The sequence below is a fragment of the Myzus persicae genome, unplaced genomic scaffold (assembly GCF_001856785.1).
Source record: "Myzus persicae strain clone G006 unplaced genomic scaffold, MPER_G0061.0, whole genome shotgun sequence".
NCBI classification, from domain to species: Eukaryota; Metazoa; Arthropoda; class Insecta; order Hemiptera; family Aphididae; genus Myzus; species Myzus persicae.
In genome coordinates this window covers 15581-35762 of record NW_019103869.1, presented here as the reverse complement: position 1 = coordinate 35762, position 20182 = coordinate 15581, and the positions used below count along the sequence as shown (strand labels likewise).

Sequence of the window (20182 nt, the reverse complement as noted above, 5' to 3'; positions counted from 1 at the left end):
ACTATTAGTATTGATTTTAATTTATCTATGAATGTAATAATTATTATAGTCTCGATTTGACAACGAGAAATTGTTTTAAAAACTTATATTATCTACAAGTTGTACACTGCAGTTTTAAGTACATTAATTTATCAATTCAGAAATGTATAAAAATTTTGTCTAGAATAATATTATATTGTAATAAAACCCTTTTTTTCTAAAAATGTCACACTATAACGCGGCTTAGGTAATAATAATAATAATAATAATATGGAAAGTATAAAATGGGATTAAATTATTTGTTTTTGAAGTACACTGTACGCTATCTACCGTTCGGAAATAATTGTGTTGTTCAACTTCATCAAGCCTTCTACACCACTAGATTAAATAATAATAGATATGTGTTCCACAAAAAATACATTCATAGCTCCGCTAAAATAAAAAATTATATGAAATAATAATTACGATTGAAAAAACAATTCACTAAAAAAATATATAAAGCATAATATATTAATATCATAATAAAGTATAATAATATTATCATTTATTGTATTCAGTATTATCTTTAAAAACTCGATATAAATATTAAAGTATGGATTTTTATTTGTGATATTTTGTTTTAAAATAAATCTATAATTATAATTTCTAAAAGTTTTAATAATATACACTACCCAAATAGGTATTAAAATATTATATTCTTGTTGTTCTTTATTGCCCTGCAATAAAATATAAGTATAAAAAAAATCAAATCTTAAGAGTTGATCCAATTTGTTTATTTTAAACTTTTATTTGATTTCAAATTTAAATTATGTATAAATTTACGATGAAAAATATTATTCCATAAAGTTTTATTGTTAAACTTCAATCATTTCCTGTCAGATATTAAGTTCATACCTAACTAAATATTAAAAGTTAAAGGTAGTTTAGCATAGTACACAGAATAACCTAATAATACAATAACAAAATTAACATAAAAGCTAATAATTTATTATTATACATACATTATATACCTATAGAATGGTTATTGGCTAGGGACCCTCTTTTAGTCGACGCAGACCAATAACTATAGTAAGTTCAGAGCATAATAATTCTATTAAATATGACTTTTCAAGTCTCTTAACTTATTACTAAGTCATTACTATTATCCTCTATAAGTTTTTTTTTTAAATTTATAAGATATGTAAAAAAATCACCTCAACAACACACAGAGAACCATATTTTAATTTTACTTTGTCCGGAACTCCCTCTCGTCCAATATAACGATTTATTAAGTATACATTTTATTTAATCTATAATATTATATGGAAAAAATATCAACTGATCGCGATTTTGTTATATTTTAATATGGTAATAAAAATTAAAACACAACTATGCCTAATACACTCCACATAACTCTACATAACTTATGTAGAACATTTATAGCAAACATTCGGCACATCAGACAAAGTATGTACAGTGACGGACTATACCGGCGAGAAAGCGGGACTTTTTCTGGTGGACCACAGCTGCAGATAATAATGGACAGGGGGCTGTTCATTAACAACAATAATGATTAGAGGGATTATTGTTTATGGATATAGAGTAAAAAATATTGAATAATATTGTTGTTGGAAACATTGTTTATATTTTTAAAACCAAATGTGGTTTATTGGATAACATTTTTTTTTTTAAATTTAATATATTATTTTATTTTGATCAAGTGCAAAATATGAATTATTTTTTTAGTAATTACTCATTTAAAGGTTACATGATCTATACAACTTCAAAATAAGCATGTTTTCGTACAATGAAAAAAAATCACTAAATATATACATGACGAAACAAATTTAACTGCTGGTCAAAAAGTTTAACCAAGCTGAATTGTTTTCGTAGTCCAGCACCGAGGATAATCCCCTCCCGTTAAAAAAAATCTGGTTGGGCTATAGTCTCAAATTTTTTATGTATATTTTGGTTTGGTTATACGGAGATAATTTAAGTAGTTGTATTAAAATTGTTCACTATCGACTATCACGGAATATAATATGAATATAATGTCCAGTGAATATTTTGTTTTATGACGTAAAAACGAGCCCCTCAGAAATATGTAGCTAAATTGCCTATTCAAGACGCCGTGTTATAATAAATAGTATCGTTGAAAGCTGACGTCATAATAATGTACGAAACGTCGAAAAATGGACCCAATAATGGTGGTATAAATGCTGCTTTGTTGTTGTGATAAAAAATAAAATACGAATCTGTGTGTAATTTCAGGCATATCATGGTAATAATAATTAATAAATTAATCGCATTCCAGAGAATAATTTGTACCTATAAAATGTATAACTCAATAAATAATAGACTGTTCACATATTTGCAAAATTCGCATAGAATAAGTTTATTTTGGTGGGAAACACAGCCGGAATCAAATCCTCATAATGTCGTAACAATTTATTCATTTATATAATTATTATAATTTATAATATTATGTCTTCAACAGATTCGATTCAATTTTTAAAATTAATACCATATAGTGTCCTATTTGCAATATAATATTATGACGTATGTGATGCATATTTGTACTGCAATATTATAATGCGAATATGATATTATATATTATAATATAAGTATATTATGAAAACTAGACCATTATGAATAATTAGTTTTGTTTCTCTTAGATAATATAGACTTAGTAATACTGACTACTGAGTATTACGTGCGTATCGCAAACAAATTAATAATATGCGTTAAAAAACTGTACGCACCGATAACGCACCATGTGTACTCTATTAATACACGCACGACAATGTTAAATATAATATTATATTATAATGTGTTTACAACATAATAACACATAATTGAGCTCTATGTATAGTTTAAGTATATATTATAATATATTATATATATGTGTGTAATTTAAGGTAACGATCCAATTAGTTTCGAATAAGTATTATATTGCAGCACATTGATAGTGCGCATTTTATTCTCGGAAATATCATGTTTGCTTTTGTGCGGTCGGACGGTTATTAGAATATCATATTTGCACGTAAGTACATATACGCGACCGCGGATAGCCATTAGTGCTAGAATATACCTAGTGGTAATTTTTTATTTATTTCCTCCTCCCCCTACACCCATTCTCCTCAACACCCACAAAGGTTTTCGAATATCTACGCAAGCACACATACGCGTGAGCGTATTATATGTAAGAACGGAGTGAGAAAGAGAGAGAGAGAGAGCTCTCCAGAGGGTTTGTACAATAAATCACAGCTTGTCAAGTCGCCTTACACAAATACATGGACTGCACACACACACACACACACACAGCAGACTAAGTATATATTATACAACCTACACAGCTCTGAAAGTGAGTTTGTGTGTGCGCGTGCGAGAGGAGTCGAAAATTACACGCACGCGCACACCGTGATACGATTGAAAAAGAGGTACCTATATATATAGAAATAGACAGCTGTATGCAGTAGCTATTCGGTAGTCACGTGTAAATAAAGGTCGTGGTTCGTACGTCTTAAATCGATTTCTGCATACAATATAATAATAATAATATTATTATTATAATCCGCCCAACTTGAAACCTGCAAGATTTAAAACCATTTTGAAGAAGTGGACAACAATACATATAAGTATAATATGTAATTGATTAAATTATTTGCCAACCTAACGGCCCGTGTAGCCTAGGGTCTTTTACCAATAATAATAATAATAAAAACATTATTTCAACTTTTCTTGGCGGTGATCATACATCGTACGCCGCAGAGTAAATGAAAACAGTTACGAAATAAAACACCGCACAATCGCATAACGCGTGTGGTAGGTCAATTTCTGTACAACATATTATTTTAGTATATCATATCATGTTATTATAATTTATAGGTATTATAAATAACTAATAAGTGAGACAAGACAATATATTTTTATTATATTATGAAATGATAATATGCGGCGCACGTGATGACGGTCTTTTTCGATTACCTACGTCTTATCGCAGTCTTATCACCGACGACTTGTCGATTCATTCGAGAGCATGAGAAATCTGACAAGGATGACAGAAATATGCCGTTGGACAGCTTTAAGGATTTCATTATACGCTCGAGCCGAGTTGAAAGTCTGAAACGAATCGCAGTGATGCAGTTGGCGCCGCGTGTTTACAGATATAGTTTCTTACTCGATATTACCTATATTCCTTTTATGCGTAGAGTGCAAAGTGCCAATCCTCTCAGGTATTAAATATATGTCACACCCTAACCCTGTTTATTGACTCGTAGACCGTTTTGCTGTACCTATATATACTACCTCCGACCTATGGACATAAGGATTTGAGATGTCGAATGATTCGTCTATAATATAATGTTATATAATATAGAAACAGGAAGTTGTAACACTCGACGATAAGTCTTGTACACCAAGTACAATATCTATCCCGACTTTAACATACCAGTTTTCTGTCTACTGACTGTGAAAATCCGATATTATTTTTAACATGCGCGATCACCACATAGGTACCACCAATACGAAGGACTGTATACTGGGGGGGGGGGGGGGAGGGCCTATCTCTGCAGCGACTAATTGGAAAATTGTATAAAGCGGTTGGCTTATTCTGGAAGAGATACCATACTTAAAAGTATATATCGAGTTGTAAAAGAATTTGCATCTATCCCAGTTACAAATTGTTCATGTGAAAGACATTTTTCGAAATTGAGTTTCATCAAAACCAAACATAGAAGCGCAATGCTTCAAGACCGCTTGGATGCTTTGTTAGCTATAAGTATTGAGCATGAATCTGCCTACAATATCAATATTGATGATATGATTGTAACTTTCGAAATACTTACTAATTATAAACATAACCAGTAGATAGGCGTATGGAACTTTGAGGAGAGCTTTTTAGTTTTTTTGTATTTTATTATCTATTATTCTTACACTTTTTCATTAATTACCTACTTGCAATAAAATAAACATTTTTAAATAATAATAATTTAATAGTATTTTTTTTCATACCTACCCAATTTTAATGGATAATTACCTAATTTCAGTTTAAAAAAAAAACATTAATAGTTTGCTTTATGTACCTATACTACCTACTAGCATTAATTTAACTTGGCAGTTGACATACTTCATAGTAAGCATCAGGGCTTTTCTAAATTTCAGATGTTTACATATTTACATAAAAAGTTACAAGTACTTAAATTATTGTAATAAAATAAGAGTAAAGAGTCACAAATATTTTGTAGGTATACGTATTATAGATACAACATTGCAGCTGTATGTAAAAACTAAAATTTTAAAATTTGCCTCATCAGCCATGGAAGTCTACGAGACCTTTATATTAAATGAAATTAAAAAAATCAAATTATACGCAACTACGCAACTACGCAAGTACCTACAATTAATAAAATATACTAACTTATCAATCTATTTATGATCTATATTATAATATTATATTATTATAAATGCTCTATCATTGCTTACTGACTTATATGGTGTTTTTATCGGAGGCCGGAATAATAACATTTTTTGAAAGAAATTGTTCTTACAATGTCTGGTTGTTGCATTAAGTCCATTTCATTTTCATTTCAACTGTCAAGAAATATAATATCAATGTAATAGGTACTATAGTGTTTTTCCAGTATTTGTATTATGAAAATTATTAAGTCAGTTATTGTAATTTGTAACGTCATTTGACATATGAAACATTCGACATTGGAAGTCAACGTGGAAATATTATGGAAATAATCACACCTCTGGATATTGCCCACATAATGCAATATGAGTGCCTAAGAACTACGATCTGAAACAATTTTACCTGAATGCTTGAATAATAATAAAGAAACTTATCCCGGTAAACAAAAAAAAAAGATTTTTTTAAGTTTTAATTCATTAATCATTGGTGATTATTTCGTTTACGCCATAGAATAATATTTATCATCTCTATTTTATAGATTTTGGGAACCATACTACCAATAAACGGTCCTTAACAAATAACAAAAACATAATATTAATTTTATAACGTTTCAGGATCATCATTTCAGTTTTTTATTGTTTATGCTTAAATTTTCTCAAGCCCGAATAAAATCGCGAGTATTCTTCTGGGTGAGGACTATTTTTTCGTCTACTTCATTGACAACTACACAGACTCATCACATACAAATTATATTAAAAAGTTGAAATAAAAAAATAAAACGATGATATTTTAAATTAAAATGTATTAATGTAGCTACCGTTGGTGGGAGTATAGGAATTATGAAGGGGGACGTCAGGGGGTTTTGCCCCCCCCCCCCAGTTACGCCAATGTATCTAGTCATAATAATAGGCACATGCATGTGTAGTATGCAGGTGATGGTTAAAGAGTAATAGTATAATAATTACTGCCCTCCTTAGCCAAAAGGCAGTAAGTGTCAAAATGTGTAAAATGAGTTTATTATATCAAAATATTAGTTATTTTAATGAGTATTTTTGTTAACCTTAGCAAAAATGCCGTATTTGTAATAGATTTTATAATAAACGTGATGACGCATACAAGTATTTTTAAAATGTACAAGGGATACTAAGCAAAAAGGCAGTATCAAACATATAGGTATATTAAGCAAAAGGTAGTAGCCAGTAACTGATCACATTAAACAGTAATTTTGCTTAGTATGATTAGTATACGGTATTTTTGCTAAGTATTTATAAACAAAATAAGCGCCGTAACTGACATTGACATTTATTACTGTCGTAGAAAGCAGAAGAGTTTATACTGTCAGGTTTGCAATGGCTATAATAATAATTACTACCTATAGTAATACAATCCATAAATGTTATATTTTATCAAAACTGAGAAGCATATTATGGTTTTACAAGCCTACTTAAGACTTTCGGCGTGTCATGCCTGTAAATTATAATTTATAACGAATGACAATACTATAATCGTTGTTTAGATGTTGATATTTATAAATATTGTACATTGCATATTATTATTATTTATTATGTTTTATTATCACGATTTTTGATTTTAATATTTAATACGATTTGATGTATTAAACACGTTATTATTATCATAATAATATATGTCACGAGTAAGTTCATCAAGTTTATGTGATAACATACTAGCACAACATAGAACTACAGCAAAAACTGTTGCGTGGTAAAAAGTTTTTGAAATTGGCAATTTAAAAATCATATTCTAATGGAGAAAATAATTAGCAACGCAGAATAGTGTTTTATAATCTGACAACTACTTCTACTAACTACTCAATCTAATAAAACCATCGACAGGTGAAGTCGAAACACATAGGTACCTATTATATTGCTTTAACCATTCTATTACTAAACATTTCCTTTAAATAATACAATAATTCAAGATAATTTATGTTATTTACAAATCATTTATGGCCTGTATAAATTGATTCCTAATGTTGATAAAGTTACCATGGTAATAAATGATAATAATTCCAAGCATACAGGTTTAGATATTAAGAAAATCTTAATCATTTATACATTTTGAAATAATCAAAAGGTCTTGATTTTAGATCAATCCTAAAAGTTCTAGAATAATAGAAAAAATAAAAAAATACCTAATAAATAGTTGGTTTTAAAAATTGTGTTGTATTTATATTTTATTTTAATTAGGAAGCTATATTATAGATATTTACTAATTGCTGTACAATGATACTCAGTACAAGTATAGAAAAATAAATGGAATTTTTATTTAATTTTTTAAGCTGGTTTAAAAATATACAAAGTATGAAGATATAAATATTGATTTACATAGATTTAATTTTTATATTTGTACTGTTTTTATAACATAAATTGACATTATTACCAATACAAATATTTTTATGGCATATTCTAAGGGTATATTGAATATTCAGTCATTTTTTAGGGCATAGGTAAATGCATATTTTAAGGTTTTAAGGGCATATAGTTCCTAGCCCTAATAATTAATAATCAATGATCTTTTCATTTCATATCAGAATGTAAGCTTAAGAATTTACTTCAAATAAATAAAACCATAAGGTAGGTAAATAGTAAATGCTAAATATTAATGAAGTTTTATTCTTGTTGTTGGCAGTATTAAGTAAATGAAGAGGTTAGGACAATCTCCCTTATAAAAATATGTAAACAATACATAGAATATAAATTTAAACTACGAGTATTTAACAATTTTTTTCAACAATATTTATCCTAGATTTCTATTAATTATACATAATATACATATAATTACAAGATTAAATAACTATGCTATATAATACATGTTGCTTTTGTTTTAATGAAATCAGTAAATTATGTCATGCAGTTTTTAATATTCATAAGAAATCAACCAATAATGTTCAAAGTAAAAAACTGGTTGTACATTTATGTTTTCATAAAAATATTAAGAAATAAAAAGTTTATAAAAAATAAAAATATGTACATGTAGGATAGATAAACCATAATAAAAATGTATTATGTTGAAGTCTTTTCAATATTCTTGTGTAAGCATTTATTGCTTTGCTTACAGCTGACCTGCATAAAATGACAACTTAATTATTTACTCTAATATATCATATCAAAGGTAATACATTTTTTTGTCTAAATATTTTACTGACTATCACTTAATGTAAAAAAGTGAATTTTAATAATATTTTGGGCAATTTATCTCGGTAGTAGTATTTTGGTAGTTTGTTTTTGACCGCACAGGCAGATAAACATTTCAAACTCCTTGGCGTATTGTTTGTTAAATGAAATACGCCTAGAACAAAAATGAAATATTCATAATAAAATAAAATTAACTTAAATAGAATCAAATAATTACTCGACAGATATCCCGTATAAGGACAATCCCCTGATTTGTTTACAAAATCTGTATGAGCACCAGCATTCAACAATTCCAAAACCATTTTTCTTGTGTCTAAGAAATCAGTGTCGTGTGGTATGTGAGGGCTTAAAATACGAATATTGTAAAATGAAAATCACAATTATTAATCTTGAAAGGTGTTCTCAAAATAATAATACAAATACTTACAAATCTGTTATGAATTTACCAATGTAATGGAGGGCGGTATTATTTTCATTGTCCATTTCATCTACGTTTGCTCCACAATGAACTAATAATTTCATTGCAAGAAAGTTTGGAAAGCTGCAATACAAAATAAAAAAATGAGTAGTTTTTCTATTGCAAAACTCAACACAGAAAATAATACTTCACATAAAAAATATACGTGTTTCGATTAAAGAATAAAAGTAAAATCTGGATTACAGGGGTAATTGTAACAAATATATAGGTAAATTCAAATTAATTTTTTCTGTTATTGTATTTACTTATATGAAATTATCTTACCAGCAAATTCCTGTTGTGAAAATATTGTCAATGTGTGTGTCATAATTAAGAGACAAGTGAAGTAATGTTAGGCCTTTATTTGTTTTAAGTTCAAGTCTATTTATCTCTACTATAACTTTCATTAATTCACCTACTAACGGATCTTCATTATTATCATTTTGAAATAATGCCATACTGGTTATAATAATCAAACCAAGTGTAGACCTTATATATGCATAATATTCATCCTGTAGAAAAAGATAATTTCTAATTTCAAATTCATTCATCTATAATTTAAGAATACGTTAACTCAATAGAGTTGCTACAAGTATGCACCATTAATTTATTTAACTAGAAATACAAATGGGTACTTCTGTATTATGCAGACTACTTAGATTGATCAATAATTTACCGGATTACCATATTAAACACATTTATACATATTATTTGGACAACCACTATTTTTGTAAATTTTTTATAAATTAATTTACAAATTAAATAATAAAAAATATTAAGATGCACATGTTTACTGAATTTGAAATAAGGAAATATTTAATTATTAAAGATTTCAGTAACAATATAACAATATGGTTTGTTAAGATTATAGGATATTGTAATTTATAGTGAATTATCTAACATAACATATGTCTAATAATATACTATGGACTTCATTCATTAATAAGTTGATAAAAGAACTTTTAGTACGCAGTATACGTGGTTTGTTTGCAATTTTTGTACTGTCTGTCTTCTGAACCGTGGAGATTTGGTTAATTCGTTATTAATATAAAATTGTGGCTATTACCAAAAATTTAACTAAGATCAATGCAAAAGCTTTAAGCGAGAGAAGCCTTCCTACTTGTTCGATTATGATTAAATAATTATTACGCTAAGTTATACTTTGGGAAAATTTGCATTTTGGAAGTGAAAAGTAAAAACATGTCATTGAAAAGATAATTGGTTTGAAAAAAGCTGTATACCATTTACAACAGCTATTTGCTTTATTTGTGCATGGTGTGAAAAATAATCATCAATTAAGTGATGTCAAAAAAATTTAAATAAATTATGGAATAAAACTGTTATTGATTTGAATTGCTTTTTAAAGATAAGTTTGTGTTGTGTAAATGGAGAATAACTTAAATGGGATGAAAATTGAGGCCCAAACATAATTGTAGAAGTCAATGAAAGTTTAGTAAGCATGAAATAAATTCTAATAAAATTTTATCACAACAGTGAATATTTGGGAGCATATGCCGTAAATCAAAATAATGTTTAAAATGTTTAAGTCTAGGGTAAAACTAACTCTACCAAAAACAATTGAAGACAATATTAAATAGGGATAAACAGTATTTTATAATAGTTGGTAAGCTTACAATACTTAACAATTAAAAGATACCGTATTCAAATATAATCATTTTAGAGTTAATCATACTTAAAATTGTTAGTAGTTTAACAGTGGTCCTCACGCAAATTGTAGAAAAATTATGGGAAACATAGTGGTACACATTTTTTCTCTCTATACTAATTTTTATTATATTTCATATATAATTGAAAATAATGTTGAATTTAATGTAAAAATACACAATAATAAACTAATTTAATATTATATACAATATCAGTGAATTGGACCAACAATCTATATTTATTTAATTTTTGTATTTTGCCATTATTGTGTAATATGTGATGTAATCACTGTTCTTGTATTTTTTTTTTTTTTGCCAATAAATATTATCTCTCTTTCCCTCTTATATTTACCTATTGTATTAGTAAATTAATATATGCAAATATACAAAAATAGTTTCAGTCAGTGTATAATATATATACTATGGTATACAGTAGTCCAGTAAATTTTTAATCAAACTAGTTAGTCTGGAAAATACTTAAATATATAACATGTAGACGTTTAGTTAATATTTGCAATAAATTATTACCCAACCTTTGCTATATCTTTTTCAGTTGAAAAATCAGCTGCAGATGATATTTTTTTTTTAATAAAAACTAATTCATCATATTCAGTTTGTAAAATATTCTTTAAATCTGACAGTTTGATTTTAATATTATTTTTAATCATTTGACAAAACACCTGAAAAGAGATATAAATTAAGAATGGTCTCATGTAAACATATTTAAATTTATAACTAAAATACTAATAAAAGCAGAAGCTCTAAGTCATTTTATTTTAGTTTAGCTCATTTATTTCTTATTTAATGTTACATAAAAGGAATGCTGATTAAAAATGAATGAATCTATTATATTATGTTGTTATGTAAAAAATTATAACACACACTTTAACTGTTTTTTTTACATTTAATACTTTTGTAAACAAAAAATAAAAGATAAGAAAGTAAAGTAATTAAGAAAAGTATTATACAAGCTGAAATTATTTTCAAAGCAAAAAAAAAACACACAAAGGTTTGAAAAATTGGAGTCTTAATAACTTATAAGTTTGCAGTTTTAATTTTTTTGATTAATATGTTATTCTACTTATAGTTAAAAATCATTTACCAAAGTATTTTTACAAAGGTAAAAATTAAAATTGTATATAAATTTATTTTCATAATACTTCATACAAATAAAGATTTGATTAATGAGTATTTAAATTTAAAGACTTTATTTTAATATAGATTACTCAAAATTTTTTAATAAGTAAGTAAGTACTTACTTCCAACTTCCTACTTAGAAAAACATCTTACCATACTATTTCATAAAATTAATATATAATCTACTACCCATACGAACTGTTTTAAATTAAAATTGATACCCATCATCGGTTTCTAATTTATGACAAACAAGCAATTATCATGAAAATCAATAGTGAGTGAAGAGAAGACAAGTATTCTACATTTCTACATACATCATCCAATACAAATATTTTACAGGATACTGTAGCTCAGACATTCTTAGTTTTTTTTTTTTATTATTATTACTGGATCACACACATATTTTTGTTTTTGTTACTTGGGGTAAAATATACTAATTAAGAAGCCTAGGGTGGTTCTAGAAAAGTAATAATATAACAGATTGCGATTTATTGTATAAAAACTAAATGTTATTACTATGATGTCGAGACTGTTTCTGCATATGGGCAAATATGCCACGTAATTTTATAAAAGCTTGGCACACTACAAGTTGAGTTGGCTGCTACAACTTGTTAAAATTAAAAAAAAAAAATTGAATGCATCATATTATTTATAATGCAAATGAGTAAATCTTAATATAAACTTTTAAGTCTTGAAGTCTAATAATATAATTGGTATCAAAAGTAATTTTGTTTAAATATGAAAGTGGGTAATTAATATAATATTCAATTTTTAAGTCATAAAAATAAAAATAAAATACGAACATACAACTTTAAAAGAACCAGCCTAATAAAAGAAATATTAAAAAGTTATTAATAACATCCTGATTGACATTATTATTGTGTGAAACAATATAATATAATAATATGTATAATTGATAATGTTTTAAAATAGATAAAATTCTAGTGTACATTTTTGATTTCTGAAGTATAAAATGTTACCTGTGTGAATCGCAATAGATCAATATGGACTCTATGTTTATTATGATTAGCTATTTTTAAGGCATGATTCCAAAGAAGTACACATGGTGTAAAATTTTGTGCATCTGCATAAACAGCACCACGATATATGAGTGATTGCAATAAATCTGGATTGTTTTCTCCTAAAATCCGTTCTCTAAAATAATAAACATAAGAAATAATTGTATGTTAAATAATCTTTATTTATTTTCATTTGTTTGTTACATTGCTGTTTTCTTTATTATAGTATGTAGCTAAATAATATATTTACTATCTTATAAATAAAACGGCATTTAATAGTGTCAATAATGAAGTAGTACTTATCAAACTAATTACCAAATTATGGAGGAGGTATTATAAATAACTAAGTCATATTATCTTACTAATATATTACAAACAGTTAGATTAATGGAAACTTTAAACACCCGGTTTGGTCCCCTACTTTTACTGAAGACATTGGAATTATTCAACCGGAAAAAAAAACATTGAAAATTTGAAAGTTACAGCAAATAATACCTTAATCTCAATAAAATATTAAAATCATGGTTCAATAATACTCTTTAGTTGATTCAATTTTATAATACTTCAGTAGAATGTGAGAAGCTTTCACCTGATTATTGTGGACCTATCATCTATTTTTTGAGTACAGTGTCTCCTGTGGTTTTTGCCTGGTCAACATTTTTCCATGCCAAATATCTATCTCATAAGTTCTGAATGGTGTGAAAGTTACAGTGTTGTTGTTAACACCACCTACAAGTCTATTTAAATAAGTTTCATTACCATTAATCCTCTTATAAACAACAACACTCAAATTACTGGACTGGCATCAAGGCACTCATCAACAATGAACATTAAAACACTCAAACTCTGGTCAAATGTTCAACCCCGCATTAAAACATCTAGATAATATCTTTCAACTACACAGTTTTTTTGATGATAACAAATATAATTTAGTGGCCGATCTCAATGTTCTCAAAAATGCATAGGATGTTGACAACAACCACAATGGCAATGCCAATCACACAGTTATCTATAATCTTATTATTCTTTATATTGGAGTTGCCACTTGAGTCAACCTTCCTCTTTTTCGAAACTCTGCTGCCAACTTGTTATTTTCTCTTAGCCGTTTTACTTACTTCTTCTATGGTCCGTTATGAAGATAACAAAATGGAATGTGAATAATAAATACCAAATTATTTTAAATAAATAATACATACCTAATTATCAGTGATTCAAAATGTATGGCTTCAGCGTTGTCTTTTATATCCAATAATTCTTGTACAGTTTGACATTCAACTTTGTAATTGTAACATTCGACTGTTTTGTTTACTTTTTTATTTATAATTGGATGCTTCTCGTACCTAAAATTAAATATAATTTTTTCTTATTTGTTTAATATTTACAATAAGATACATAATATTTTTTTTTTAATAATATTCAATGACCCACAGAAACTGGGATAATTTTGCCCATTATACATACTTACAAAAGTTAAAGTGTCTATGTAACCTTAACCAATATAATTATAAACAATTTGTACTTCTTTAGATTTCATTAAATGGGTACAATTAAAAATAAAACAAAACAAAACAGTTATTAAACATCGTTGAATTATTAATCCATACATAGAAAATTGTTAGTATCATTAAATTATATTATGATACATAAACTACATAGCATACCGCTTTTTCATCGCTTGAACTAGAATATTATATCCCCGTTGAAAGTCATAATGATCTTTATCATTCAAAAATGAAGCACCTAATAACTCTTCAGCGTCAATCTTCTCTTCCCGTGTCAAATTTAATTGGCTCATCTCATCAATGAGACAATATACAAAATTATGATGTGTTCTTTCTGCTGCCACCAAAATTGGAGTCAAAGCTAGAAAAATAATGACAATTCATTTAAATTGTTAATTTAAAAAATCAAAACATGTACACACATTGCTGATTTTTCAGTTGTTGAGCATTAAATTCTATGAGTAGTTTAGCAATTTCCAAATTATCGGCTTGTGCAGCAAAATGCATGGCTGTAGATCCACATTTAGTTTGTACATTAATATCAGCTCCCTTTCTCAATAAATATTCAACTACATCTTTGTGATCTAGGATAAAAATGATATTTTACTAATTAAATAAATAATGGTGAGTATTGATAAGTATAGAAAATCATTTATAAGCAATTGTAGTATAAAATTAGAATGAGTCTTTTAGTTCCAAATAAATATTGAAAAATTGACAATAGATCTCATACGGGCCAATTATATAAATTATAATGTTTTAGTTATTATTATTAGACATCATGAGATTTTTTTTTGCGTTCTTGAGTTTTCCAAAAATCGTTTCTTAAAAATCCATACAATTTAAATGATAAATTAAAAGATGTTTCATATTCATATATTTGTATTCTGAAATTTAACAATATAATTATATATGTACTTACTATTATGAGAAGCAATCATAAGACATGTACTATTATATATATTGGTTAAATTAACATTTGCTCCATGTTCAACCAAATATTCAACAATATTTAGATGTCCTAAATAACAGGCAGCTCGTAATGGAGATGACTTAGTTTCAGTAAGAAAGTTAACATTTGCACCATTCTCAACAAGAATTTTGACAATTTCCATGGCCCCAGATCCTAGAAATTCAAAAATATCAATGAGCAAGTAATAAGTTGGATGATCGTAAAACGTATTTAATTAACTATTTTACTTAGACTAATCAAAAACTATAAATGATTAATTTTATACAAATAAAAACAAATATTATATAGAACACAATAATTATAATTACGGTTAATATGATATTAACTTCTAAACGTTTAGAGTAAGGAACAAACTTTACATAGTATGTTCAATCTGGTAAGGGAGAAATTGAGGTCTTGATTACCTTTCTAATAATTAATGTTCAATTTCTATTTAATAATGAACATAAATGTTAACGGATAAAATAATATACTGACCAGCAGCACACCAAAGCGCAGTTGCTCCTTTGATAAGTGAACCAAATTGTACTACATCTCCTGTGTTGTCCACTGCGACATTAAATCTGCGGAACAGTTCCTTCACAATTTTTAGTTGGCTGTTCAAGCTAGCTTCTATTAGTAGTGTAAACTTCTGATCGAAAGTGCTGGCGTAAGTCTAAATGGGGCAGAAAACAAAACATTAAATGGGTATACCTACCAACTGAAATCTGTTTCACAGGGATTAAAATTACTCCATTGATTATATGATCTGAATCAGCGACCTCATTCCTTGCGATTAAATTCATAGTTTGGGCGAAGCGAATCCTCAGGAATTCTTTGTCAGTACCCAGTTTTCTAGAGTAGGACGGGAACGAGTGACAATAAAAAGGATCCGCGATATCTAATGGCAATGCTGATAAATCTAAGATGCGTTGCGACATTTTTGGGACAAAACGAACGGCAGTGACTATTGCTCCGGCAAGAAAGTTTGTGTGTCCACTTTTGACAATCCTCTCAAATTTGATTATTCGACATTTGTGTCATCCAATACGTAAACAATTACATAGTAATACATTCATAGAAGTTGCTAAACTAGTAAAATTTAAATGATGTGTGGTAATAATATTATCATTCATTTAATATATTGTAAATGTGATAATCATTGACCAGTGATTAGTGAACAGTGAAGGTGAGGACACCAGCGAGCGAACGACTGAGCAAGACAAGTAGCGAGTAACGAGTAACGACTACCGGACATTGATAATCAGTATAATCACAAATAATAAAATCATTAAAAAAATAACTAAGAATTGCATAAAATAAAGATAGGAGTATAGGAAATGTTATTTATTTAGATAATAGATATAAACGTTTAAGTAAAAATTAAATAACATTTAAACATCTGTAATCATCAGTAGCAGTAATACTTATTTATAAATTTGTTATCTATGAGTACCACACACATCTTAAGACTTAGATCATAATAATATCCTAATATAGGTACAATATTGTGTAATGAATAGTTATATAATTATTAATTATGATCTAAGTACTACAACCATATTATATTTTATTTTATCCATAATATTATTAATTATTATTTAATAATTATCAGTGTTATCACAGAATAATATAATCTTTGATATTGGTACTATCTTAATTCATGGTAAAAAACTAAAAACTTAACCTAAGTACTAACTTGTTGCGACTAGTTCAAACGTGTTACTGGGCAAGGTGCCAAGGTGTATTGATAATAATATAATCGTAAATCGTTTTTGAAAATTGAAATAGTGCAAATAGTTCAATACTGAATACTCTATAGTCATTATGTGATGATCAAATTACAAAATATTGTGCAAATCACATTTTAACTTTTTTGATATTTAATTTAAATTTCGAATAATCAACGTTTAAAATTCCCCAAACACTTTAATGTACAAAAATTTCTAGGAGCTTAAGAACAGTTTTAAAAAACTGACTTGATCGATCTCAACAAGTAGACATATCAACGAATTCAATTCAGTTTTAAGAAGTCTTATCACGTTGTAAGGTCCATCGGTGTGATTGACAAAACATTGGCACATTGTGATTGAAATAAGTAATAACTGACCGTTTACAATCCTCTTAATCGTCATTACTTCTCGAATAACTTCAATATTTTTATCATTTATTAATTTATAATACTATCCGTTTGTGTCTTTAAAGGCAAAACAATATGACGTCAACTACAGGTCAACCGAATGATGATGTACAAGAGTTTGTGTGCCACCTAATGGGCTTGAAAACCAGAAGACTGTCTGGATGGTCGGACGCTGATGAAATAAAAAGTGTGACGGATACATTCCGTTGGCTTCGGAACAACTCGCCCCGGCTCAACGACAACGGCAAATGTCGACTGTTGAATTCAGGACTGATTGAAACCTGTTCTTGGTACTGTGACACTTTTTTTACCAATGATCCGTTGAGTCGCAGTGTATTGCTACAGTTTTTGGCTAACTTCTCTGTGGGCAATGAGACCGCTCAACGCCAGATATTTGAAGGTTTCTGTAGCACGTTAAGGTACATAGTTCTATCTACAACTGCATACCATAATTAATAGTTAATGGTACGTAATGTACACTATGAGAGTGTACATCACTCAAACACATTAGTCAATACATTGATTCATTATTTAAACATAATATATCATTCGCATTAGATAACTAAATATTTGTATTATTGTTTTTAGACATTTTATTGTATCTTCTGAGGATTCCAAACTATTAAACAATTCGATGATGCTGTTGTACAACCTGTGCTTGTGTGATGTCAACTTCAGAGACGAGATCTTAAAAGATGTTAATATAGTTCAACAGATTATGATTCATTGGACTCAAAATGAAATAGAATATAGGTGAAAAATAGAATATATATAAGAATAGAATACCATTATTTCATAGTACAAAACATCTAATAATTTGCAATTTTTCAAAAAAACCTTTATATTACTTTCTCACTGCCAAACAAAAATGTTTAATTATATTTTAATGTTATTATAATAACATTCCACTAAAATTATTATCATACTCTTTTTCAAATGAGTACACACCCGGCATCATATGAAAATCAGTCGAGACTGCCACATCCTTCCCACTCCCGACTGTTGTAGTCGCAATTACTTATTTTGAAGTAAGAGCTTGTTATTTCGCTTCTGATGCTTGTGCGATGCGTTTTCACTTGAAAAGGAGTAGACATCTGTTAAATATGTATTGATTATTGAGGAAATACTATATTAAAAAATTTTTTTTTTAGTAAAATATTTTTAGATTCAATTTTCTCAAGTTCAAAAGATTTTTTATTGGTCTATGAAAATCTTCCTGGTACTTCTAAAGATCAGTTAATGAACATTATCTCCATTTGGCTTGACCATTATAATGAGGAAGTGTCTTTAGAAGTCATTGTTGTAATAAAAAACAATTTTTTTATTAATTGTGCCTTAGATAAAGTAACTAGTCATGTAGTGAATGTTCTCGCTAAGGCTTCAAATATAGACAAATTTAATGCAGAAATCAAACAAGACACAACTCTATTAAAAAAAATTATGGGTATAAAATTTGTTTCATTATGATAAAACATGGTTTGTTATAATGTACGATTGATGAATAATGAACATTGCACTACCTTAGATTTGTTGGTATTCATACACAAGCATGCCAAGGATAATGATGGTTCAGACAATGAATTTAGTCGTGTGAAAGATCTGTCAGCCCTGTTTGATTCAGATATACAAACGCATAATAGATTTTGGTTCAAATCGGATCTAATACGATTGATAGCAAATATGTGTTATAACCACCAAGAACATCAACACCTAGTAAGTACATCATATTGTAGTTAGAGTCGTAATAACTTTAACATATAAATTCATACTTAATAAAAGAACTTATTTTTACAGATGCGTACTGACAATATTATTCCCATACTGTTGGAGTGTTGTTCATTTGATGCCAAAAATCCCTGTAAGTTCCATGTATTAATATGCTCAATGCTAGGCAATTGAAGGAAGTTTTATTTTATACTGATACTTATAGTGAATCATATTGTTTCAGTGATGCGAGAATGGAGCTTATTTGCACTCAGAAATATTTTGGAAGGCAATCTAGATAATCAAGATTTTGTGGCTAATATAGATTCTGTTGGATCCATTGATACTGAATCATCAGTTACACTAACCGATACACTTAAAATGGCATCAATTAAAAATTCTATTTCAGATAGCGACACTATGTTTATCTAAATCAAATAATCAGTTTTAGTACTGATTACTTATTTACCTGTATTTTACAACCAATGTTAATGTTTATTGTTTGTATGTAATTATGTAATTATTGTAAAGTATGATAATAAAATCAGTTAATTTATAGATGGAAATAAGTTTTGCCATGGTTAGGAAAATAATGTTGGGGGAGTTAATTATATAAGTTATTTTTAATGGAACAAACAAAATAGAATCATGTTGGGGGATGAGGTGACCGAGTGGTCTGACGTGTCCGCTGCGACGCAGCCAGTCGCGGTTCGATCCTCGGCTACCGGGCGGCATTTTTCTCCGGACAAGTCGCGGTGACCGGAGAACAAGTGCTGCCATCCCCCACCCCCGGGGCATGGCAGAAACCTACGGGTGCCCCATTCGAAATTCTGCCAAAAACAAACACACACGTGTTCCCCCCTACCGTTCCAAAAAAATATACAATACAAACTACAATACAAATCCTACTACAGCTAATGGCCTCAGTTGCCGAGGCTTAAGTTCAATAAAAAAAAAAAAAAATCATGTTTTTAGGTATAGGGGGGGGGGGGTTCTCCTATATGAAAAGAAGCATTTGCAAATGTTTACGCCTAATACACCAAATAGCTATCACGGCACTAACTTCCTGTAATTATTG

The 20182-nt window shown here is 28.2% G+C and overlaps 2 protein-coding genes across 5 annotated transcripts; one reads left to right on the top strand and one right to left on the bottom strand.

The window, feature by feature from the left end:
- Positions 1-7968: 7968 nt before the first annotated feature.
- LOC111035669 (protein fem-1 homolog B-like) lies at positions 7969-16620 on the bottom strand. Of its 3 annotated transcripts, none has more exons than XM_022317366.1 (13): positions 16013-16620; positions 15759-15936; positions 15231-15434; positions 14731-14892; positions 14468-14669; positions 14003-14146; positions 12768-12942; positions 11184-11330; positions 9272-9498; positions 8957-9070; positions 8747-8874; positions 8514-8683; positions 7969-8457 (listed from the first exon to the last, which is right to left on the bottom strand). In XM_022317366.1, exons 1-12 carry the CDS (start codon positions 16199-16201, stop codon positions 8547-8549), a joined length of 2007 nt encoding a protein of 668 aa, XP_022173058.1. In that variant the 5' UTR covers positions 16202-16620; the 3' UTR covers positions 7969-8457; positions 8514-8546. The 3 variants fall into 3 exon arrangements, with proteins under 3 accessions (XP_022173058.1, XP_022173060.1, XP_022173057.1); XM_022317368.1 differs by having other exon boundaries at positions 8541-8683; XM_022317365.1 differs by having other exon boundaries at positions 7969-8683.
- Positions 16621-16884: 264 nt separating this feature from the next.
- LOC111035670 (ataxin-10) lies at positions 16885-19664 on the top strand. 2 transcript variants are annotated; one of them, XM_022317369.1, is made up of 7 exons: positions 16886-17358; positions 17466-17819; positions 17989-18153; positions 18552-18844; positions 18926-19113; positions 19195-19258; positions 19349-19664. In XM_022317369.1, the coding sequence occupies exons 2-7, from the start codon at positions 17476-17478 to the stop codon at positions 19534-19536; spliced, it is 1242 nt and encodes a 413-aa protein (XP_022173061.1). In that variant the 5' UTR covers positions 16886-17358; positions 17466-17475; the 3' UTR covers positions 19537-19664. The 2 variants fall into 2 exon arrangements, with proteins under 2 accessions (XP_022173062.1, XP_022173061.1); XM_022317370.1 differs by having other exon boundaries at positions 16885-17819.
- Positions 19665-20182: the final 518 nt, after the last annotated feature.